The sequence below is a fragment of the Gymnodraco acuticeps genome, unplaced genomic scaffold, assembly GCF_902827175.1.
Source record: "Gymnodraco acuticeps unplaced genomic scaffold, fGymAcu1.1, whole genome shotgun sequence".
Lineage (NCBI taxonomy): Eukaryota > Metazoa > Chordata > Actinopteri > Perciformes > Bathydraconidae > Gymnodraco > Gymnodraco acuticeps.
This window is the reverse complement of record NW_022989974.1, coordinates 72,790-98,916: the sequence shown is the minus strand read 5'-3', so window position 1 is coordinate 98,916 and position 26,127 is coordinate 72,790. Positions and strand designations below refer to the sequence as shown.

Genomic DNA, 26,127 nt, shown 5'->3' with positions numbered 1-26,127 from the left:
TGGCTAAACAAGCATCGTTATAATCAGATACAAAAGATGGAGGTGTGCACCTTTTAATGTTGATTTTCTATCCGACAATAAACATTGACATGTTTGTTATGACATGTCATTTATCATTTCATTTGAATTATTTGGCAAAATGCTCTTTTTTGTTGTTGCTAACAATAGTGATGTCAGTTAGATATGGTTAGGTCAGATCTGTTGAATATTAAATCATCAATCATGTAGGTAAACAACAGGTAATTAACCATTTGTATTGACCATGACAAGCACATAATAATCCATTATCGGCTGGAAAAAAATCCATGTCGTGCATCTCTACACTAAATGAGACAATATTCTCTTGGCCTTCGAAAAACAAATGTTTTTTTCAAGTAGATAGTGAAGCTGCCGGTGCTGAAACAGTAATTAGTTAAATGAGGGAATCTATGGAGCTGTGCTGGCCGGCTGCTGAGGATGAAGATAAGACCGTCATTCAGGAGGGACAGTGACCGAGATAGAGATCTGTTCACACAGTGTACTCAGAGTCAAATGCAGGTAAAGAAGAGAGAGAGAGTGAATCATTAACACACATCGCTCTCTGCTGTTACACAATAAGTCCATTTTCAATCAATAATAGTCTTTTATCACCAAAATAAAACTGGAACAATGGTGAATATTAACCTTTTCACAGCCGGCTCAATACACATGAAAGAGGCTATATAAGCCCAGCAACAGCTCTCCCACGGGAGATCAGGATACGATAGAGCATCAGCTGCCCTCAACTCTTAATTAGAACTGATGCACAATAGATGGACACATACACACAAGCGCACACACACTAACACACACGCACACACACACACAGAACATACGCAAACACACACACACATATGTGAAAGAAAATGTTTTCATTACTAACTGTAGCGGCTTAACAGTTGGTTTTAAGATAGATGTTTTCCAAAATAGAGATAATTATTGTTTATATGCATCTGCTTGTCTAAAGTCACAGTGTGTTGTGCATACACACAGTACATTACAACTATAGCCTCATATAAAAAGGTGATATGTCAGATATAATAGCTATGTTCAACTCTGGCAGCATCAAACACACATAAGAGTGAAAGTGAAAGAAGAAATATCCTGCCTAGTCCTTCACAAACTCATTCTTCATCCCATGTTGTGCCACACACACACACACACACACACACACACACACACACACACACACACACACACACACACACACACACACACACACACACACACACACACACACACACACACACACACACACACACACACACACACACACACACACACACACACACACACAGTCTCTTCACACTTGCCTGCCTGTTCTGCGTGGCATTAAAACATAAGACCCTGCTGCAGATCAGTTTGCATCACTAAGCATCAGCTTCATCACAACACCAAAACAAATTACATAACACAACCCCAGCTGGTTAGCGTTGATACAGAAATCAGCCGTGTCAGGATGTCAAGGCGTGTAATCTGACTGCCTGATGTCCTGCAGGAGCGCAGCAGCAAAGTTACTCACACAGTGTCAGCTGGGCGCTCGCTGGGAAGTCCGGACAGTGACCAGCACTCTGGCAGATGACTCACTGTCTACGCTCCAGCTCTAGTAAAGCTCTCTCCCTCTCTTTTACACTTATATCTGTCTCCCTCCTCCTCTCTGTCCGGCTCCAGTCAGCTCACTTGCTTTCCATCAGCCGTTCACCTGCTGGCCTCACTCTCAGCTCTTTAGTGTCACACACTCCCACTGAGCATCCTTTCTGCTCCTGATTCTCCTCCCTCACTTTCCCTCTCTCCTCCCACTCAGTCTCTCACACACATACATACATATGAGTTGTCACTTCCTCCATCTCCACCCTCTTTGTCTGCTCTGGAGCTCACACACACACACACACACACACACACACACACACACACACACACACACACACACACAACACACACACACACACACCACACACACACACCACACACACACACACACACACACACCACACACCACACACACACACACACACACACACACACACACACACACACACACACACACACACACACACACACACACACACACACACACACACACACACACAATGTGGTCCAAAAAGAATCCCTCACTCTAAACTGTGCACCCACCCCCAACCGATAACACCTAGTCCTTACCCCTTCAAAGCTGCAGACCCTCCCCCCTTTTATCTGTGTAGGGGACAACTGAAGTCTGCCGCTTAAAGAGAAAGGAGAGCAGGGAATGATTAGGGTATCAGGGGTTGACTTCAATCACCACACTGCCTCAGCCTGGGCTGTTGCTGTGGCAACCACATCAGCAAAAAAAAGAAGATAAGACCAACATTGAAATTCATTATGATGTGACTTGAACAAGGTAATTATGTTCAACATTAAGCTCAGAAGGAGTTGTTACCACCTTGATGCTCGTTTTACAGGGCGAGTGTGTGTGGAAAGGTTTTTAATTATTGTAATGACTCTCGTTCAATCCCCAGTGAACATTTGCATTTCCTCCATGAAGCTACTATCCGCTGACCAATGTCACCAATACTGCCTTTTCCTGGTATTGATGTGCCAGACATGAAGAGATAACAAGGGATTACAGCTCAGTCCTAATTCTGAGCACCATTAAGTGTATTGTATTGTGATAAACAAAACAAATAATCCTGTGTTTCAAATCAATGGACTAAAACTCAAATGTTGTCCAGATTAGTAGTTATTTGTAGAGACTTCATGCTGTTGTGGGACAATAAGCTCCTTGAGCAATGATGTCATATGCGGGTAATTTTTTAGGGAAGAGCTCAGGACCAAGAAAGGTTAAGAGATGTCAACAGTGAACACATTAAAGGACAGGCCGATTTTGCGTGTTGAGTGATATTTCACATGGATCATTGCAGCGGGTTACTATCAAATCAAAGCCACATTTATTTAGACTGGTAGAGTCAGACCTCACTGAGGACTAAACACTCCTTTATGTTGACGAAATAACAAATAATAGCAGAACAAGAAGAAAAACCTGAGCATTGTTGAGCTTTATTTGTATTTCCTGTGAAGAGAATTGGTTTTAAATTGAGAGTATCCCCCCAGCTCCAATGTCCATTTTCAGCTTCCCACAGCAAATGTCAGGGATTCCCGTCCCATTAGCTTTCTGAAATAGCCTGTGTTCTCTCCAATCTCCTACCCCCACACCTTATCCTCCGAGATGTGCAGCACTACTGATCATTTCCTCTCTCACCTTCGGGTTTTACACTCCAAACTCAAAGACCTGTCCTTAAACAAGCGAAGTTATATTAGAATTAAAAATCAAGAATTAGCCATTATTTCAGCCTTTCTTGTTGTTAATTCTAATTGAACTTGAAATGTGTGTTAATTTTTCTTTAAACATATTCAATTTCATATAGATAACAATGGTTTGAACTTGTGCTGAACAAAAAAAGCAAGCCAGCAGCTAAGAATGTAATCTTTATGAAGTGTGTATGGGAGGGTGTGTGTGACCACCCAGTGACCCCAATAGGCAGTTAAAGGTTTAGGCGTCCAATCACCGACACATTATACTCTAATATGAATGAATGGTTATTTATGCATAACCATTGAGCACCTCCCACAGGTGGAGATTGAGTTAGTGGTGGTGGACCTCAGGGGGGAGAAAGGGCCGGATGTTAGTGGGATGTGATGCCAGCAGTCAGCCTGCATCACTGTATTCATGTTACGATGTTAATTACATGAAGGTCTAAGCAAGAATGTAATGTCTTTACTTTCAACTTAATTGATTCACAGATAAAATAATGAAATAATAGATAAAATAATACAAAATAACGTTTTTTTCTCAGAAATTAAAGACTGTCCTATTCACTTGTATGACATAAACATTTCCCCATGATAAATATTGATAACAAATGTCCCTGTATTACGATTACTAGATATTATATACACATACATATTTTGAGTCATTGCTATAATCTCTGACCCAAGACATAAGTCTATCATATTTGTCCTTGTTTTTGCAGGAAAATGTTGGATGTAGGAGGTCTGATGATTCCTCTGCTGTTTCTAGATTTGCTCAAACCCGCCTCCAGTCGCTCGTAAACAAATTCGGTGAGTTAATCAGCCCCACAGTTTGTTTGCAAGGCAAAATAGGAGAGCCAACTGCTTCTTTACTTTTAAAGAAACTTAATGTCCCCTCCATGATTTCTCTGCAGTACGCCTAAACCCCACTGTGACTGTGACTGCGTTGATAATCATGCAGTGTTTATTTTGTATGTCTTGTTTTAAACTGAGAAATTGGGCTAGAGCATTAGGGGGCTTGTTAAGCAGATATGCAAAGTAGGCATGTCCATGATGATGTTAACTATGACCTTGTTTTCTCACAGCCTGCTAGGTAGTGACAACAGAGGCACAAAGTAAACAGTAAATACAGTAAATGTTGTACATGCTGAGTATATCACCCCATATTCTTAAATGCATCATGTAGCAGACTGTTTGGCAGCTATTAACATTTCCTCAGTGTGTTTCTATGATTACTTAAGATCCAGACGTATTTCCACAATCCTTCATACAGTTAAAATAAACAAAAAAACGCCCCTGATCTAAAAAGTGCATCGTAAACGCAATTTATGACTTGTCACAACGCTGACGCCAACAAAATGTGGATACGACAATACCATTACCTTGATTAAAATTAAAGATTTTTTTGGAAAAATGTAATAACAATATGGGAATAGTATATAAACACCAAAAAACAACCATTTTTTGTAAGACGTGTTTTAATTAGGAAATATAATTTAAATAAAATAACCACTGTTTTAAAAAAGTAGACCTGGAGTTATTGCATTTAAAATGTTACGCTGGCAGCTTTGTGAGGCTGTACTACAAAGCTAGCTGCAGTTTAGAACCGCCTGACTAACATTGGCATCCCTGTATACAAACACACTGGCTTAAAATCTGTTAACTTCTCCATCTGAATGAATTCAAATGGATTGTTCTGATGCTCTCTTTCCAAGTCATATGAATCTAATACCTTCCTTGTCAGCTTCAACCTGATCTACTGAACCTTGACCTTGACGTTGATGTTTGACAAATACATTTATAAGCAATCCCCAAACACAAATCATTTAACAAGCACACCTCTAAGTGTGCTTCAGAGGTCAGACATCATCACATCCAGCGGTGCTGCTCACTGATCTCGTTTCCCCTGTGTCATCATATATTACGGCAACGACACTGAAGGGTGTAGATATTAGGGACCAACCTCCCTGTTAGATGTTTTCATTCACCATGAAGTAGAAACACCTGCTGCCTCGCCTTCCACCAGTCCTCCAACAGCCAGAGACACGAGGAGCAATGTGCAATAAATTACCACACACAAATAGACCTTGGAATAGGCCTGTTTTCAGGGTCATCCTTCCCTACCCCCTCAGTCTGACCTGAAGCACTCAAATAAATGAAGATGAATGTCTCTGGTGTGAAACCATTTCTCTGAGCGGTGCTTATACTGTATGAGTTACTTGTCATGCGTGTGTGGCTTCACAATGAGCCTCAAAATATTTTTTTCTAGATGAAACGGATCAAGAAAGATGGGATTTCCCATCAAAAACAAGTTATTTTTTGATAAAAGTTCAGCTTTATAAATAAACTAAGTTAAATGTAACCTAACATTTTATACAAACATCTTAGTTAGCTTTTTTTAAAACTTATTTTGTGTCTGAAAGGGAAGTTACACAAAGCCTAAACCAGGACTTTCCCCAATCTGTTTTGGAATTTGCAAAATTTCTGGGCCTTTTTATCCGATAGCTCTAAAAGTCACCCCTGCCACAATCAGACAAAAGCAAATATTGGACTAAATTCAAAAAGCAGATAAGTCTGAGAAGCTGTTTTTTCCCCAGGGAACTTTCCCTCTAAAAGTTATTTCATATAAAAAGTCAGATATGAAATCCTATTCAGAAGTTCCTGTCAAGACATTAGAACAGACCGGATTTACTTACTTGTCTGTCTGAGCACATTTCTTAGGAAGTGTCACTGAATGCATGGGAAGAATATATACTCTATTTAAAGATGTGCTATATGTTTAAATGCTACATGGTTGGAATTATAGATAATGAAATACATGTGGGGTCTGATGCGTGAGGAGACTCCTCAATGGGTTCCCTTGAGCCCACACGCCCCCTGACAGCTGGCCATATCCAGTATGCATTAAAAGGCCAGGTACAGCAGGTGGTTTTGAATAAAGCATGTTCATTCTACCAATGTGTCCTGAATATCAGCTTGCATATCTCTCACAATCTCAGTGTCCAGATTTCCTTGAAAATGCGCCCCCTGGGGAAATGACAGCCATGTGCCTTTTCAACAACAGGGGGTCACAGCGGGATCACTTGGTGCTCTTTTGTGTTGGAGATACTTGTGTGTTCAGTGATATTAAACTTCTTGCACATTGATCTATGAAGCGTGCATCACTCGCATCAATCATGACAAGAACAACCACAATAGGATCATGTAAGTTCCCGTGGGAGATACAAAACAAATAGTAGGAAAGCCGGGAATAGAAAGTGATTTTCTTCCCACCGGCTTATCACACCATCCTCAGCATGACAGGTGTCAATAAATTAACCCCACAAGCTATATATATATTTATATAGACATCCTAAAATGTATACACAATCATATACACATCTACTAACACAAGGCATAAAAGACCCTGTCTGCCTCTTCAACAGCTGAAGACCTGTCTCCTGAAGGTACTGCGGTTTGAAGGCAAAGGTGTGTACTTTAAACAAGCTGACAGAACATCTTTGCTGCAGAAAATCTTCAAGATACAGATAAAGTAAACGCGAAATGTCCTCTCAACGTTGCCTGGCACTCCTCTCACCCTTCAACAGCCTGCTGTCATCGGAGCTTTATGTTTTTCTAGACAGTGTGCCGGAGCTGGTTGGTGGAGGACATGTTAGGATTTGGATTATTGAGATGAGTAGAACCAGCGGCGAGCTTGTCACTTTGCTGCTATATTTGGTCAGACAGCAGGAGGCCCCGGCAGAGACTAGTCTGATCTGGCTTGACAGTTTGCTCTTCCACTATGTCCGCTCTCACAGACAGCTCAGACTGACACACACAGATGAGCGTGCACAAGCGATCTGACACCCGGCCCGTCATCGAGCGCTGATGTGGGCGCATGTGCAGAGGAGACGGACAGAGGATGATTCAGAGTGACATCTCATGGGAAATCAGGGAACACAAACAGTAGAGAGAGACTGTGACACCTCTAAAGTGTTTATGGAAAGGAACAGGACATAAAGGAGGAAATGGGTCTAGAATTTAGAAAGCTTCATAAAAATAGAAAGGTATTTCACCACACAATTTGGAAATAGATAGCAAGGTTATTCAGCAGTGGTAAAATAACCTGTTTTTAGAATACCATAACAAACATAGATATTTGATCACACACATTGTCCCTGTGAATAATGCCACATGAGGAAAATATTGTTGAGTTTCTAAAGTTTATCCGACTTGAAAACCAACTCATCATTAATAAAGTTTAGAAATATTACAGACTGAACTGTACATATCGTCAACTTGTTACCACTAGAGGGCAGAAGACAAAGGACAGTGCAACCAAAACCAACACAAGCATAACTGTTCTGCTTAAACTTAAAAATCACCTCTAGACACTTTTAAAAAAAACATGAAAATACACAGCTTCAATTAATGATTTATCTACTATGGTTTTACCATAAAAACTTGATTTAAATGTTAATTCTACATCTTCTTAAATGTAAACTGTTGCACACACAACTCAAAGTCTTAATTTCCAGAAAATCTACTCTCAGTGTTCCTGGGCTGGACCTTTACATTCTTCACATTACACCTTCTCAAGTTGCATGTTGGACCCTACGTTACCAAACCGCTTGCGATGATACAATTGCATAGTTGGGATGTCTCAAAATCACCTTGTTGATGGGGTATGTAAAAATACACTTTTAGGGACAGGAGAGCTCAAACATCTTAGAGGAGTAACACAAAAACACACTGTTGCATGGACAGTAAAGTCCTTGCTGTAAAATATACTGTATATACTTTTGGGAAGAAACTAAATTAGTTTTATGGGTTAAAATAAATAATTAATAGTTTTTATGGCATTTCAAACCAAACTGGTATCCTAACTGACCAACTTTTGTACCATTTATTCTAGATGTCTAGAAAAAGTAGCATTCAAAGGTTCAAAAGTGCAGACGTGTCCTAAATGAGGGTCAGGTCATCTGAAGCAAAAGACAGTGGGATCAGTGGCCAAGTTGTTTGAAAGGATTGATAGGAAGTTATACCATAAACAACCTGCTACGATAATCCATCATGCTCCAGGGACAGACAGGCAGAGTCTGGACACATGAACGTATTTGTGACGGACAGAGTGAAAGGGAGAGGCTCTTATAAAACATCTCAGTACAGCCATTATCCACACTAACCCTCCTCTCCCATTTCCTCCCATCAGGGGAGCTTAGCAAGGGAAGATTCAATCCAATTACAGGTCTCTCCCCGGATAGGGACACTGGGCTTGAGGATCATCTGTTTAGTGTGAGTGACCAGATGGAAGATGGTCATTTAACATTAAATTAACAACAAGAGTCAGAGGATCAAAGATCGAGCACTTCCTCACATTAAATACATTTAACAGATTAGGCTTCATCGCCTATTGACCACGTATACAGTGTTCTGAGAACTTATTATCCCTTTATGATCTTTGCAAGCAAGGGATAATGAAATGGTATAGAATATAACTGACATTTTGGTTATACAGAGAGAAACTTGTCCCATAGAAATCCTCAACATCATGGCTCAAGTCAGTGAGCGAGAAAGGTTGTTGTCCTCTTTAATTCAGAACTTGATTTTAGTGCTCCTGTAAGGTATCTCTGCAAATTATGTTTATATGTTTATTATAACAAATTAAAACATGAGTAAAGACTGCGAGATGGCATTTTGTCTATTATTATGCTCTCCTATCTTGTCCATCCAACCCATAAGAACCCGGACCCATTTCTACTTTTGGGGAAATTAAGGGGAACATAATTTAGACTAAATAGACCACCTAGAACACATTTCTGACAAGAACCCCCCCCTCAAATATCTGCAATGTGACATATATGTCACATTGGGCTTTAATGGTAAAATAACTCTTATTTTTAACTCAATTAATGAGGATGATTTTTTTGGTTTAAATTAGTTTGAACATTCTTTGAATTGAAGAATAAGAACATATTAACTCAATAGAATTGAATCAGCTAAATTAACTGAGCAGATCATATTTCTAATTGTGCATATATGTCACTTTGGGTTTACGGTGAAAGTTTAGAGTTAAAGTCCCGATGTGACACCAGTGTCACAGCGATGTTTGTCTCATTTGTTTCATATCAATTTGATCAATAAATGTTTCCACAACAGGTTAAATGTAATAAAGCATTTTAATTCTTAAATGGCTTGAATTTTACCTTTAGCAACAAACAAAAAAGCTTTTCAAATGTAGCTAGTTCTGTCACATGTGTTAGTCTGTTACATGGACATCTTGGACATGTTGTTATGGGAACACAAAATCACATGACCTGGACCATGACCCACCAGACTGTTCAGTGTGTGTCACTTAGGGACTTCATGAGATAAAATAAAGGCTAAAGCTGTATATGGAACTTTCCAGAGCATTTAAAGTTCATGTGACACCCGTGTCACGGTGGGTCCTTATGGGTTTTGATTGATTCAGAAATAATACATTACACCTGTTTTGAAGTCCTTACGTTGGTTGTTCTGATGGTAACTAATTTTGTTCAAGAATTAATGTTTTTTTTTTTTAAAGTGTTCTATTCCCCCTTATATATTTTGTCATTGTATTTTATCTCATTTTAGTTTTATATTTTATGTATTACTTCTAGGGCCGGGACCCGATTAAAAAAAATTAATCTAATTAATTAGAGGCTTTGTAATTAATTAATCGAAATTAATCGCATTTTTAATCAGATATACATATTTGACCTAAGAACAGTGAGAAGCAATTTTTTTCACATGGATTTTAGTATACCATTAGGCGCATTCACACCGCAGTACTTTTCCCACAAAGGTTCATGAGAATTTAGTTCATGAGAACTCTTTGAACCTGGGGGTGGATTAGGCAAATGAAGCCGCTGACGTCACTTCTTCTTCTTCTGCTTTGGGTTTACTGGCAGGCCGCAAACCACTTCACGGCGTATACTGCCGCCCAAAGTCCCCGGCCGGAAGTCCCCGGAGTTGGGGACTGGCTTCAGTAGAAGCTGCTGGGAGTCCCAGCAGCTTCTACTGAAGCCTTCCGAGTAAATCGCTAGAACGCCGACACCTCCTCATCTCCACCGCTCCCATGTTTTATTTTGTGTTGCCATAAGTTAGTCTCTCTGCGTTTCTGCGCAGGGCTAATGCTAATAATGCTAATGCGAGGATAATAAAATGGCGGCTTCACAAAACTTTTTGGGAGTTTTACGGGGCGTGGTTTGCAATCCGCCCAGCCAATCAGAAATATAGCTCTTTTCTCACAAGAGAGCCGTACGAAAGTCCCTGCTCTCTAGCAGCTCTCTGCTCTCTAGCAGGGACTTTCGTGGGGGTAAAAAGGTTCTCATGAACTAAGTTTAGTACCGGCTCTTTTTGGTGTGAACGCGATAAAAGAGGCTAACGTCCACGCTAGCTGCTATATGTTTTGCATTGAGGTGATACTTGAGGCTTGATGTGCTGCGGTGATATGCGAATTCCTTTTTGCATAATTTGCACACAACCGTGCTCTTATCGACGCTTCCATCCGTCCGTTTTTTAAAACAACATTTCCCACTGTTGTTCACTGTGGTTTGTTGTTGTCTGAAGTCATGAACGTTAGTTGGTGCTCCAGTATAATCGGTACGCCTGAAACTCATCCAGTGAGAAACGTTCCGCGGTGCAAAAATAAGTGCGATTAAAATGCGTTAATTTTTTTAACGCGTTAATTTTTGTGTAATTAATTAATCTTAATTAACGCGTTAAAGTCCCGGCCCTAATTACTTCTAATTATTTTTAGGTTTTATATTGTTATATTTTAATCCTTTTAATTTCTCATGTGCTTTAGGTGAAATAGTTACATTGAATATCACAGACATTTCCAAAGGGTGTTTTACAAATAAAGTTTGATTAATTAATTTATAGATTATAATAATTTCTCGAGTATTGGTAAAGGGCACAAATACATGCATCATGGAGATATATTTCACTCGTATGAAGCATTAGCTTGAGGAAGCATGCTGTTATCCTTAAACCTATCTTCAAGCAGGTTAACAAGAAACTCACCAGCATTTTCTTGGCCTTCCAATTCGGAAAGGTGAGCACGGCATTTTGCTGAGTTGTGCTGTTGCAGTTTTGCCGATGGAGGAAATAATTCACTTTCCAATTTTCAGTCACTTCCTGTCCATCACACGGTACCTGGAGTAAGATTTGGTCTCTGGCTCTTCCACTTGTTTTTTCCACTGAAATCTAGCATTTGTCCTTAAGCTTGACAGAGTGAGAATCCTTTCTAAAAGCCACAGGTGTTGACAGAAATGTGTTCTTCATGCCGGACATGAACACTGATGATTATGTAAGATAATTCAAGTTCTTTTAACACAATGGGAAGGATCCTCCAATTTCATTTGGCCTCGTTTGTTGAATTCCTCCTTGCTTTGAAGACACGCATGGCTGTGACGAAAAATGCTGAAAACACCAAGTGAGTCACTGCTCAACTCTATGTATTTTGTGACACTGTTCTCTTCTTTCTCCTTCTGTCATGTCTTCTCATCCACTCACTTCCTTTGTCTTTCTTCCTCCTCGTCACGCCCACAATTCTTTTGTCGTTTTGTATCCTTTTTTAGATTCTCCAAGTGCTCTCTCTCCTCTTCTTTTTGCACCACGAGCAGCAGTTGTTCTGATACAGTCTGCTGCAGTGTTCGCCCGACAGCCAGACTGCAGTCCCTGCAAACAAGCCCGGCCTCTGCTGAGTAATGCAGGCCTGTAGGAGAGATCCTCCTGCTTCTGTATTCCAGAGGGATGGAGTGATGATACTGCGGCAGACACTATTTAACCTGCTGCAGGCAGACTCACAGGTTCGAGGGCCAGACACTCGTGCCACCACACCTTAAGCTTTCAGGAATAGAGAGGTCTATCTGCAGTGGCAAGAGGTGTGCATGCTCAGCTCCCTGTCTGCCTCCCTGTGCCACTCACAGCCTGTGCCAGCACTGCAGAGACAGCAGCAGGGTGTCTGATTCTCCGCTGCTGTCTACCTTCCACTGGCTCATTCATCATATTTACACTCTACTCGCTGGACTGATTCACACATTTAAAACGTTCAAGGCCGTAGTCCAGCGTTTCTCAAAGTGTGGGGCGCACCCCACTGGTGGGGCGCAGAGGCGTGTCGCGAATGGACACGATGAACGGGAGATTATTCTTTTTAAAGAAAATGTTGGGACCTCAGGCCGGAATCGAACCTGGGTCCTCGCGGGCGGTAGTGGACTGTTACAGCAGGAGACTGGCAACGGCGGTGGACTTTCACAGCGCCGGAAAGTGTTTGCGGCGGCGGATGCGGTACCGGCCGCGCAGCTCACCACTTCATAAGGAGTTTAACCGTGACACTTTTCGAAATCCCGTTTGTGTCCCCCCACTTTACAAATAGGCCTATGTGTATTCTAATTTTTTAACGCAAGCCGACATCGCCACGGAGGAGCACACAGCCACTGTGAGCGAGCGAGACAGAGAGAGAGCGAGACAGCACACCTTATCTATTTAATATAGCCTAGTTGTAAAAAATAAAGTAAGAAATCATTCCAATGTGTACTATAGGACAGTAAAAAATAAAAAACAGTTTAAAAAGGGGAGTGATTAGTCAAATATGCATAAATAAAAAGAAAGAATGCTAACTAGGTAATATAAGATAAGAATAAACAAGTTTAAATGATTTGTTATTGGTTGTAATCATATTCTAAAGATGTTTGGATTATTGAAAAGTATACTGCTCCATTTCATATGAGTGTTGAGAGCTGAATCCATCTATTCATTGTGCTCAAAGTGCACCAGATTGATGCATTTAACTTCAACATTTAAAAAAATATATCTTCCCGGGGGAGCATGCCCCCGGACCCCCCTAGAGGAGGTGAGGACCCCCCCTAGAGGAGGTGAGGACCACCCCCAAAATAAAGCAGGTTAAAATAATGAAATTGAATACATTTTCTGTTAGTAAGCCTACCATTTGATTGGAGCGATGAGGAACAGGTGGGGCTTGAAAAGGCCCACCTGTTCAAAGTGAGGAACGACAGGAAAAGCTTGAGAACCACTGGCTTAGTCGGTGACCTTGAACTCCACTACAGAAAGCCTCAAGAATTGTAACAATTTCAAAAAAACTAAAACAAACAAAATAAAAAGATTAAGACTTATAAAATAAATAAAACGATATAAAGGTAGGTAAATAATAAAGACTAAAAGAACATTTAAAGTGGGGGGTTGCTAATAAAAAGCTAATCTAAAAAATATGTGTCTTCAGCTGGCGTTTAAAAAGATTGGCCTGCTCAGACCGGTGTGTAGCTAGTCAAATATTTTGAATAGCTAGGATAATTATTGTCATTGCTAATTTATTGATTCATCTGGCACATTACCATGATCACATGTCATGGAGCACTAACAGAATAAACAAAATCAACAAAAATGATGGCACACCAAAGTACCACTTATTGTTACTCATGCAAAGGAAGGACATTCTTCAAATAAGGCACAGATTACTCAGACACACATCACTCCACAAAGAAAAATGTAAAAACTCACCATAAGCTCCTGGCCTTGTTGAATGTCTTGTCCACTCTAAAGAAAACACAAAAGGAAAATATACAGTTTTTATAAACAGTATTAAATAAGAACAACTAATTTCATTATATATGTATGTTGGACCATCTTTTAACATTTACAAGATGTCCATTGCACAAGGAAAAAACCTAGAGGATGAAAGGATGATAACTAGCCACTCTTTATTTCATTTGTATTAAAGGTAAAGTATAAAAAGGATGAAAGGACGATTACCATCTTGTGTTTTTTGAGATAAAATGAATCTATTGAAATAACACAGTGCCATTCCAGGATAAACTATCATCTGTCCTGAAACCACCCTGGATAAACAGATTTAGGAGCTGCAAACAACCAGATGATCCAATGCTGGAAAGCTTATGATGCAGCGTAGTGTTTCTGCCAGTAGATGGCACTGTGTGTGCAGTGGAAACCTCACGTCTGACGTTTAGTTCATGAAAAACATGGCTACCCCTCAACTCATCAACCAAACAGCTATTTATTATGACATTTAGATCCATAAGGCAACCGGACATCACAGTCATAAACACACATTACAACTTCTCTTGGGATGCCGCACTGGACTTCAAAGTTAAAAACAAAGTGGATATTTAATACTGATAAGAGTTGCACTATGTCCCAGTGAATGGCTGTGAGTCTGTCTCTTGTGAAAGCTGGTGGTGGTGACACAGGGAAAAGAGAATGTGTAATATGTCTCTCAGGAATCCTGCAGCTGCCTCCAGGTGACCTTTCTTGACCCCTTTAAAAATCCTCAGAGTTACGCCACAGAAAAAGGTAATACACAACAGAAAAAAATTCCCAAGCTGTAAGGTTGATTTCAGGTTGTTTCCTCCCCTGTTGACCTCGTCTCCTATGAATGTATGGCTTCATCGCTCAAGTCAGAGCTGCTGAGTGCTCTCCACCCTGTGTGAACAAGGAAAAACCCCAGAGTTCGGACCTCTTACTCATCTTTTCATCAACATTATTCGTTTGCATGACACAGAAACACCCTAGGGATCAAACAAGCATTCTGGAAAGAGATGACTCCCGCTGTATCGGAAATGATGGTAAAAAGTCTACAGACATGCCAGAAGCATGTGAAAGTCAGCATGATAAATATGCTGATGTTTATCAGGTTAATGTTTGTTATGTTCACCACTCTAGTTCAGGGGAATGTCTGTGCAAAAGGACAGCACGATCCATCAAAAGCTGATGACATTTCCTTCAAAACCATACTTGTTAACGTCGTTGTGGCACTTGATGAAATAATTCACATCGTAAATACTGTATAAGCCCATGAGTCAGGCTACAGAAGGAGCTTCTGTTTTCATTCATATATAAAGCCAATAAAAAGTGTAATTGATTTCAGAGTGCCCTGTTAACTAAGTGATTATAGTGCATGCCTTGGAACCACAACGTCTCATTCTAGCCTTGGGACTAGTTGTTGGATGTCATATCCCACTTTCTTTCTCACTCCATTTCAACACTATTATCGGAAAAAAAGACCTTATAAAAGAAAAGAAAAGTAGGACCAAGCTTGCACTTCTTCTTTTGTTGTGAGAAGCGCTTTAAAGATAAATGAAAGCTTAAAGCTTCCTCCTTCTCAGAAAACAGTGTCAGTGAGAGGAAACCGGCCTTGGGGGGTTTGTTTGCAGAGTCACAAATCAACAGACTTGTGTTGTTACAGTAGGACGTCGCCTGATTCCCTCTGTGCAGAAGATGGCTCATGATTTTAACACTAGGTCTCCATGTGGCATACACTGACACAGAGCTGGATTTTATGGTGCTGTTCTATTTCAAATCTACCACCAGTGTTGATTTCACTGAGACTGACAGACACATGAGAGCAGATAAATCAGAGCTACATCCTGAGTGGAATGCATGCTGGTCCTTGGGAGAGAGCCAACACACTTACGGGCTCTCGGCTCTGCTCTCGCAGTCTGAGGAGAGGAGAGCTGCTTTTATATGTACTGCATCACAAAGAATAACATTTTCTAAACCTCATCCTCCACCCATTCTCAGGTTTCATGGAATTCCCATCAAATGAAATCAACCAGGGTGTGTCCAGGTTATTGGATAAAGGCTTGAAACTGAAATACCCAAACCAATACAGGACATTTCCAATAAAAAAGAGCTGCAAACCAAAACATGATACCCAAAGCCCGAGACCTCATATCAACACAGATAATGGTAATTTGTCCCAAATTATGAAAAGGACAAGGCTCTTTTATATTCTTATGCCAAACAGCCCAAACGTGTGCCAATATAAACATACAAATACTGTACTGACATATTGCTTTCATCTATAGAATGTAAGCTGTCTGATGACAGAAAATATGTTGTCTTCATCGCCAGTAATTCAATATAGATGTAACTGATGGCCATGAGGGTTGTGCAATAGGTCACCATTGTCAGTAGGTATGTCTGCGTATATGTGCAAACTGTGCATATGTACATACGTTGTGTGTTCATATGTAAATGTATTTTACTGTGTAAGATGTGTTTTGTAAATCTTCTGTAGAACCACACGACGGAGCCCAAAGAAAATGTCCTTACGGGGACAATAAAGTACATCGTATAAGAAAACGGTATATATTGTATATATTGACAGGCTACAACAGGAAGAGCTTCTGACCTTCATTCCAATCACAAAGAAAAAACATTACAGTTTAAATATTATGAGAAGTTTGGATTGAAGTACAGAAATAGTATGTCTACTAGTAAAGGTTAACATGTTATCACTTGTTTATCCTTTTTATTTCAAAACATTTCAAAATAAATCTGTAATACACCCAACAATCATTCAATTACCACATATCCAATCAATGTAACTCCATCGTGAGAAACGTTATAAGGAAAGCAACCCTGGGCTGAGCAGGACAGAGCACAGATAAAGTAGCAGAGCCAAAAACAGTGGGACACAAAAGACACCCAGCCTTATCAGCAAAACAAAGAATAATCTGTCCCCCTCTGAGAGAACAACGGCTGGAGTGGACAAAAAGTATGTGCCTGCACGAATGTATTTGTTTGCAATGCGTCCTATTTGCACATTCGAAAACACACGTTGAAAACCGTTTTTAATGACAGAAAGGCTAGATGAACCAGTGCACTAAGGAACGCATGGCACAACAAAGGACATGGGATGCAGTAACCACATTTGGCGACAACTTTGAAAGATTCTTCTACGCTCTCAGCCATGTAAGAGGGATAAGAAGGCTAAAGGCAGAAACCAGAGGCCAAGAACATGTCAGCTTTAAAAATGTGTTCATACAAACTAATCCGCATCCCCAAATTTCTTAATTTCTTCCCTGCTAAACTTTTTGAATATGTTCTTGACTTGAGGAATTAGGAAGGGTGTGCAGTTTGTACAGAGTTAGCAACACTGCTCCTGGCAAGTAGGTCACCAGACTTAAAGCAAAATATTTGACTAAAACTGCTGGAAAAACATGGGAAATATAAGAGGCACTCTGAGTTAAGAAAAAATTGGTTGGCAACAAACACATCTTTAACCAAATGATCTTAAGAGGTCTGGGATCTTAACTACCACACTAGCTATCAATACTGCCTTTCACCATTTCATTTTTAGATCCTCGCTGCTTTCATATTTAAGCAGATGAAGAAGTAGAACCACATTGTAAAGTCAGTGCTATTATGGTATATATACTATAGGCGCATTCACACTGCGGTACTTTTCCCACAAAGGATCATGTGAACTTAGTTCATGTGAACTCTTTTATCGCGTTCCCACCAAAAAGAGCCGGTACTAAAATTAGTTCATGTGAACCTTTTTACCCCCTCGAAAGTCCCTGCTAGAGAGCAGGGACTTTCAAGCGGCTCTTTTGTGAGAAAAGAGCTACATTTCTGATTGGCTGGGCGGATTGCAAACCACGCCCCGTAAAACTCCCAAAAAGTTTTGTGAAGCCGCCATTTTATTATCCTCGCATTAGCATTATTAGCATTAGCCCAGCGCAGAAACGCAGAGAGACTAACTTATGGCAACACAAAATAAAACATGGGAGCGGTGGAGATGAGGAGGTGTCGGCGTTCTGGCGATTTACTCGGAAGGCTTCAGTAGAAGCTGCTGGGACTCCCAGCAGCTTCTACTGAAGCCAGTCCCCAACTCCGGGGACTTCCGGCCGGGGACTTTGGGCGGCAGTAAACGCCGTGAAGTGGTTTGCGGCCTGCCAGTAAACCCAAAGCAGAAGAAGAACAAGTGACGTCAGCGGCTTCATTTGCCTAATCCACCCCCACGGACTTTTTCCAGTGTGAACGCGATCTGTATTTAGTTCATGCGAACTAAAGAGTTCACATGAACCTTTTGTGGGAAAAGTACCGCAGTGTGAATGCGCCTTATGACACAGTGAGACATTAGTATTAACTGATTTTGTAAAACTATTGATAAAAACACAATTCCAATGAACCCAGCATGCTCAGAAATTATTCCTCTTCCCTATGGCTACTTTAAATTTGCAGTGAGTTAATATAATTGTTACACTCAGTTCACCTAGTACGGATTAAGAGCCTGCAAGCCTGGCTTTGGGTTGAATACTCTGCAACCAAAACAAGAGTGAAAAGGTCACATAGGCTACCTACCTGTCTTCCCAAACAAGAATACACCTTTGATTACATTTTGCAGTCACTATGTCACAGCAAGGAACATAGCTATTATAGCATCATGACAGCATTAGCCACACCTCGGACTCAGAGTTGCTACAGTAGCAGCTCTGTGAAGCTTGACTTTGAGGCGCAGTAGAAATAAATAAAAACGTCAGCATGCCAACAGGTTCCCAAAAACAAAGTGGGAATTGCACCCCGGCGCTGACGGAGCAGGAGCTGTATGCTTGGTTGTTGATCTTGAAAAAGGCCTCCGCAAAGTCTACTGAAAGAAGAGATGCATATGGATGGTGCAACAGTTTTTTCTCCCTCTCAAGTCTATTTCAAGTGTTCAGCACTTCATCCAAACGCTCGCTCTAGCTACAAAAAAAGATATATACAATTAAGGCTGCAAAGGAACGACATTAGTATTGTAAGTATTACGTCATAAACCTAAGTACTGGACAAACTGCAATTGTGATCTGATGATCGTGCTGGAAGAAGAGTTCACCAACAATTCATCCTGAGGGTCCGTAAATGTGTGTACAAAATGCTATGGCAATCCATCTTACAGTTGTCAAGATGTTAAACTAAAAGCCAAAATGTCAACCTGACTGTGCTGGTGCAGAAAAAGTCAGGGGGTCACTGATGTCAGTAGGATTCATCCTCTGGGGATCATAAATGTCTGTGCAACAATCCATCAAAGAGTTGTAGAGATATTTCAGTCTGGATCAAACAACAGACCAACATTTACTCAACAAAAACAAGATGGGGGGCATGCCTGGATGAATACAATATTCGGGCCTATTTAGTATATCTGAATAAAGTCTTCATCATATTATACAGTCAACATACGTTCTAGTTTCTGACTCTGCAGTTAACCTTTCACTATTCTTTAAGATACGAACTGGATACTGTAAAAAATAGAAACACAGTGAGACACGCAAGCCTGGAGCAAAAGGGAACAATATCTCGGTATATAATGCTCAGAGTAGTAATAAGAAACATTTATCAAACACCATATGACCAGATCCAGACTGTATACTGTATTTGGACCTAGCCTGGACTGAATGAGCCCATTGACAGAGAGAAATGTGGTTGAATGTCCTCATTTAGCTACAGTACAGTAGGATACAGTGTATTTGAAATAACACACACACGCTGGTACCACAGCCATGCTGACTGCTAGAGGCACTGCAGTATATGTCCCAACAACATCAGTGTTATTTTCTAATATTATAAGGCAACATTATTATAATTATGAGTTTAAAAATACATATGAGGTGTACCATTTAATACGGTAGTTTGTTGGGAAACTGCTTGACATTCACTTCTTGTTTTCTTTTATCTAGAAACGTATTTGGTTGTATAATCTGCTCTTCTAATGCAGTCCATTACTGTGGTAATGCACAGCCAACTGTTTAGCTGCTTCAAATGAGAAGCTTTTTTATCGGCAAAACACTGGAGGGCTTTTTTAGCAGCCACAGGTATTGTTGATGTGTTTGGTTAGTGACCCTATGTAACCTACTTCTCTCATCAAATCGGATGTACATCAAGATATAGAAATGTTTTTGTTAAATTGTTTTGAAGCAGGAATGGAATGAAAAATATGCAGCCACCTGGTAAGATAAAGAAGAACAGGTAAAACATAATGAAGCCTATTTGGAACCTTCGATTGATGTCATAGTATATCAGTTGTATCCATCTTGTTGGTGTATGGACTCTTGGTACTTGTATAGCTCATTATCATTATATTATATTTGATTGGGTGTGTTTCAAACCAAATTGCCGCTCTGGGACGTTCAATCCAAACAAGAAATGTGCGATCAGAACTGCATCATGAGTTTTTGCTGTGTCGAGAAGAATTAAGTTGCAGCAACATTTTCTGACATGACCGAAGCTACACACCGGTTTGAGCAGGCCAATCTTTTTAAACGCCAGCTAAAGACACATCTTTTTAGATTAGTTTTTTATTAGCAACCCCCCACTTTAAATGTTATTTTAGTCTTTATTATTTACCTACCTTTATATTGTTTTATTTATTTTACTTAAGCTTTTTATTTTGTACTTCTGTTGTACCTATATGTTCACTTTGTTTTATGGGGTTATATATTTAATATTTGATATTGTTGCATCGACTCAGTTGTCTTGTGTCTTACCTGTCAGAGAGAATTTCTTGTTGTTTGTTTTTAACTTGTGATGTCATTTTGTAAAGCACTTTGAGCTGCATGTGTTGTATGAAAAGTGCTATATAAATAAAGCTTTATTACAATATGGGAGAGTATGGGAGAGCAGAGGAACTTGTACAAGCCTTATAGTATACATCTGTTTTTGTTCTTATCGAAACAAAAATAAATGAACAATTGGTAGCCCACTATGTAAGCATTGTGAATACGAATGTGAATGTCAAGGCAAATATGCAAGGTGGACTGACTGAGTAGGCAATGAAGAGCCCTCTGGTTGCTCTACATCTCCTGTTTGTTTTGCCACTGGCCTTAGAAGAGTACTTGAGTGGCCTCCTGTTCTCAAGTAGCCCTGCCTTGAGATTTAATCATCTTTTGTCATGCAAACATTTGATTTTGTCGAACAAGGAGACTCTCTGTGTTGTCTTCCTGTTGTGCAGGGATCTATATTCAATACAATAAGGCTTTCACTAAATGCGTCTCTGTTTGACTGTGTACTGAGACACATTTTGTTATTTAATTGAAACAAAAAATTAAACTGTAATTGTGTGAGTGTAGCCTTGGACACAAGAAAATCAAACAATTTAGGAGTCACAAATCAAAAAGAGATAGAAGAATTTGTTTTTGCTTCTTTAGGACAGCATAGGACGTAACACTCTAAAGCAAGGTGTCATTTAAGTAAAAAACACAACAACTTTGATACATTTTGAACAAAAGCCTGTCCACCATCTGTAGTCTTAATTACTTGAAAAAGGAATAATATCTCAAAGGATTTTTACCTGGTTATATGAAGGTAAATAAAATGACATTTCTAAATCAGCTGACCAGACCTGACCTGGCGCACTACATATCTCGCTTACTCGGATTAAATAAACAATGTCAGTCTTTCCACGTGGTTGTTTTTGAACAAATGCATTCTTCTAATGTTTCTATGTGACGCTGCAAAACACAGCAACATTGTTCATGATGCCTGAATGGTCAGCGTGATTTAATAGTTTATGAGGAGACAGCCACTGTGAGCTACCGAGCAGACTGTGAGCAAACACCGATACATATACAGTAGTAGCTACAGGAGATCTCGTGTGACTTACAACAGAGCAGATGCAAAGAATTGTAAATAAAAGGATATGAAAGCTCAGTGTTGCAATGTCATGGTCGCATCTGACTTTTCTGCTGCCAAATGACAGTATCCAGTCAAAATAAGTCCTGTCATAGGTTACATAACTGACCCAAAGTTAAACAAAAACCACATAACTAATCAAATTAAGTGGCAGCTCCTTTAATATTTGATGCCAAAATGATAGAGCATGCTGCGTCAGAGAAATAGCAACAGACAGAGAACAGAGCGGCTGCGTTTCCTTCAGTGAATGCCAGGAGGATGCAGGGGGCAGAGTGTGTTACAGATCACTCACTGATGTATAGCAATCACACTGACCTATCCAAATGCCAAAGACAACGACATACAACTCCACCAATAAACAGAATTTCTTTTTTTCCCGCTTGATATACTACTATGAAATGGCTAAGGGAGTCGTACACATGCAAATGATTGGAATGTATTGATTAGAAAAGACAAATGGGGAGGCCGCTAAGGGGCAGCTAATGAGGTAGACAGATCTGAGCGCTTAACACTTAATGATAGAGCCAGTAAAAGTTATTTTTTGCCAACACACCGGTAACTGTTTCCCCCCCAAAAGCCACAAGGGGCAACAATGATCATATTCTATACTTGAAAACAAACCTCAAAGAGCAACAGAAAGGTGGGTTTTATGCTTTATGAGATCTTTTTAAGACTAAGAATAAGACTAACTGATTGTATTGGCATATGAAGGTTTAGATGATTGTCCCATCTCAGGTCACCGTACAGCGCTGTCCCCCACACAGTAAATGAGACAGTCACAAACAGAAGTTATGCCACAAAGCAAATGCTAGCGTAACACCATAAAAGCTAACTCCCAACTTAACAAGCTTAGTCAGCTTGCAATCACAGCAGTATCACAACACCGGTAACAGCCTAAATCCAGTTGACCCTCTGGAAGTCGCTGCACTCAGCTAGCTAAAGACAATGCTGAGGTGCATACCAAGCATATCAATTTAACAATGTATGCATTATCAATATCATGATTACCAGTCCTGACAATCTTCAGGAAATTCTTACTAAACTAGTTATATGACAAACAAAGTGTTTCCAAAGTTTCTTTAGCATCACTGCTCATAATGCATGTGTATTCATTTCCCTACACACACACATTTGGGACATTACAACTGTGGCTACTGCGCAACAATCCGCCCCCCCCAACACAGCCCACCTTATATATAAGAACAGTCTCCACTTGAGGTTAGCTAAAGGTATTTCAGACTCCAACATACGCACACAAAAATATAGGTACAAAAACTAAAGGCAGTCAGGCATGCAGTTGCATTGGGACACCTGTTCACCTTTGGGTCACTAAAAAGCTCTTTGCTGACAGCGTGTCTACTGTGCAGTGCCCTGTAAAGTCTGAAGTGGGCAACATAGCAACACAAGTACCTACTGTCAACATTCACATCCATCGTACCTTCAGCTCTGTCCAAGTAAGACTTTCCCTCTAACCTGCACCATACCTTCTTTTTCTCTCTGTTGTTTATCTACACATAATGCCTTGCCATTACTGTACAGAACATACCCCTAAATGATTCCTTTTCAAGCAGAAACAGCAGTCTGCTAAGGTCCATTCAATGAAAGAAAGCCCCGAAAATGACATCTGAGACATAGAACAACAAAAAAAGCTGTTATGATAAACATGATAGCATTCCCGAGCAAACGGCACAGACACAGAATCTGCACAGTCATCAAACAGGGAGACAGAAACACACACTCACAATCACACACATGAGAACAGTGTGTTGTACAGAGGTGAAGTTGTTCTACATGTTGTAAGGATATATATTCTTACCCTCCATAGGCTCCAAAAGTGAAACTCCTCTTTCTCTGCGGCATGCCGGCTAATGGATAGCGGTGAGTCAGTCAACTCAGGGCTGAATGGAGCCAGCACTTGTGTCACTTACGCTGACTGAGCATGTGTGTGTGTGTGTGTGTGTGTATGTTGTTATGCTTTGCCTGCTGTCTGGGTTCCACTCCCGCAGCCTCGGCTATTGTGCCCTGCCTCTTCCTTGCTCACACGCCTCCTCCTTCACAAGCAGGGGGAGAAACAGCAAGAGGATGAGGGGGGGAAGGGGAGGGGGCTGCTGCTGACCATGCCAGTCTCCCAGGGAACCAGGAGTGAAGTGGCAGCCTTTTCACACACAGCTACATCCTCTCTCTAATGTGTTTACATCACTGAGAACCAACAAGCAGGGTTTTTTTTTTAAATATTCTAAATAAACTGTAATACCTGAAACCAGACAACACAGATGGCGCAATGTCAAAACAAATACTTTTTTAAATGGCCCCAGGCAAAAACAGATAGGAGTTATTGGCATTGTAAGAGTTTGCTTAGAACAAGTCTTGCAGCACTCCCTCTCTGTGTCCCTTCAAGGCAGCTGGTTAAACAAGCTAGACCTGAAACAGTTTATCATTCATCACAAAAGTCCTAATTGCAGGGCCTTGCCCAACACCCACATACTGTAGGTAACGACCTCAGTGAACACGTTTATAATCTGTCCATCCATCCCTCTCTGTATTCTTTGTTTTTTAAGCCAATTGCCTCTCACAAAACGTAGCACAGAGTTGTCCTGCTTTATTGCCAGCCAAATTGATAGAATTGAGTATATGTCTGGACACAGAGAGCCTTCTATAGCAGGCTGATGAGTGTGATAAAGTGACAACATTAAGGCTGCCATGGATGATTGAATAAAGAGGAATAGCAGTCTGGAGCATCAGCCAGCTATCTGATAAACGTTGACTTCCCAAACATTTGCACTATGTCGGATGAGACACACTCAGTGTTACTCAGGACAGAGTAAGATGTGTCGGATGGGTAAGGCAAACATTTCAAGTGCCTCTAAATCATGAATACAATCTCATGATCCATGATTTAATCTCCCCAAGGACCAATGATGTCCTCATTAACTGCAAAACACTCAGTTACCGAGCACTTAGTTAATTAATGCGCCCACCAAATAAGCACCATCATGCTGATACAGAGTTACGTCATTTCTCCAGTACCTCCTCCGTCCTATGAGACTGCAGTTTTCTAATTACTATTCACCACAGAACCACAGAACAGCATCCTTGGATGACCTTTCTTTGGTCATGGACCTCACTTTGTCTCTTGTTGTCTTTTATCTGACCAGACTGATCTTTAGTGCACAGAGACTTCATCGATCATAGTGATTATTGATTTAAATTACATTCTTTACTAGGGCTGCTCGATTATGACAAAAATCATAATCTCGATTATTTGGGTCAATAATTGATATCACGATTATTAATAACGATTATCCATTTACTTTGAAAACATCCATTTATTGAAAAAAGACATTTGAATAGTATGTTTTTAACAGTTGATTACCCTGAACTTTAAGTATAATTCAACTGAAAAACCGATAAAAAAAATAATAAAAAATAATAATAATCGTTTTATTTCGATTATGTTGTTTTCGTAATCGTTGCAAGCCAAAATCGTAATTGCGATTAAAATATTGAGCAGCCCTATTCTTTACGATTTGTTTTTATCCATACACTGGGCTCTAGGAATGCAAATGTCTGTCCTTTAGTCTGTCCAACATTATTTGAGAGGATTCAAGAATCTATAGGGTGAATAAACACGAGTTCCCAGAGGACGAAGCCTACTGACTTTGGTGATCGCTGACTGTTCCTCTATTGATACCATGAGGTTGAAATGTTTTACAATTGTAAATACAATTCTGTATGAAGTTGCCACTTTTGTAATTGTGAACATGTTTTAGTTAAAAAAACAATAGTTTCCACCTTATCCAACATGAGACGAAAGCAAACCACCAGCTCAGTTACTTTCAACTGAAACAATCAGAAACCACTTGTTTTTATCCAAAAAAAAAGCCATCTGATCTTTCTTTCATCATTGGCACAGCGACTGCCCGACTTTATTTGAGTGCCACTCTATCGATTCAATGCCTCGGTCTTGGGTGCTAGCTCCAATCCCGTCTGTCTGCTTCTCCAATAATTCAATTAGCTAAAGCAGTCGTGGCGTGTGCGAGGCATCTGAATGGCTGCAGCCCAGAAAGAGGCCTTTAATCACATCACCTCAGGAAAATGCCCTCTCTATGCTCTGGCTCCTCTTTTGTCTCAAATGAAGTGGACAGGCAGGAAGACCCTTAAGAGGACAAAAGAAATGGAGATCTCTCCCTGATATCCACGTCGTCAGACCCCCAGAAACGACTGATACTGCAACACCAACAAAACACAGACAAAAACAAACGTAGTTATTCCTCTGTCCCAGTTATATACACGCTATCATTTCTACAGGTGTAAACATATGCCTCCTCCTACTTGAATCTGTGTGTGGGCAGCTATACCATCCCATGAACTTATTAGTTTATTTCCAGT

General features: G+C 40.3%; 1 protein-coding gene across 18 annotated transcripts in view; it reads right to left on the bottom strand.

Moving 5' to 3' along the window:
• The window catches only part of rap1gap (RAP1 GTPase activating protein), a 62,046-nt gene that overhangs the window by 22,073 nt on the left and 13,846 nt on the right, over nt 1-26,127 (bottom strand). For 3 of the 18 annotated variants that reach the window (XR_004568515.1, XM_034210963.1, XM_034210975.1), the window contains exons 1-2: nt 23,555-23,784; nt 13,828-13,863 (exon numbers count right to left, since the gene is read on the bottom strand). Coding sequence is in view for 12 of the 18 variants with exons in the window: in XM_034210963.1 (XP_034066854.1) it covers nt 13,828-13,863; nt 23,555-23,598 (80 nt within the window). In the remaining 6 variants the exon portion in view is untranslated. Of the gene's footprint in view, nt 1-1,540; nt 1,827-11,331; nt 11,840-13,255; nt 13,303-13,827; nt 13,864-23,554; nt 23,788-26,127 lie in introns of those variants that run through there. The other 15 variants (XM_034210964.1, XM_034210966.1, XM_034210981.1 and 12 more) reach the window with 13 other exon arrangements.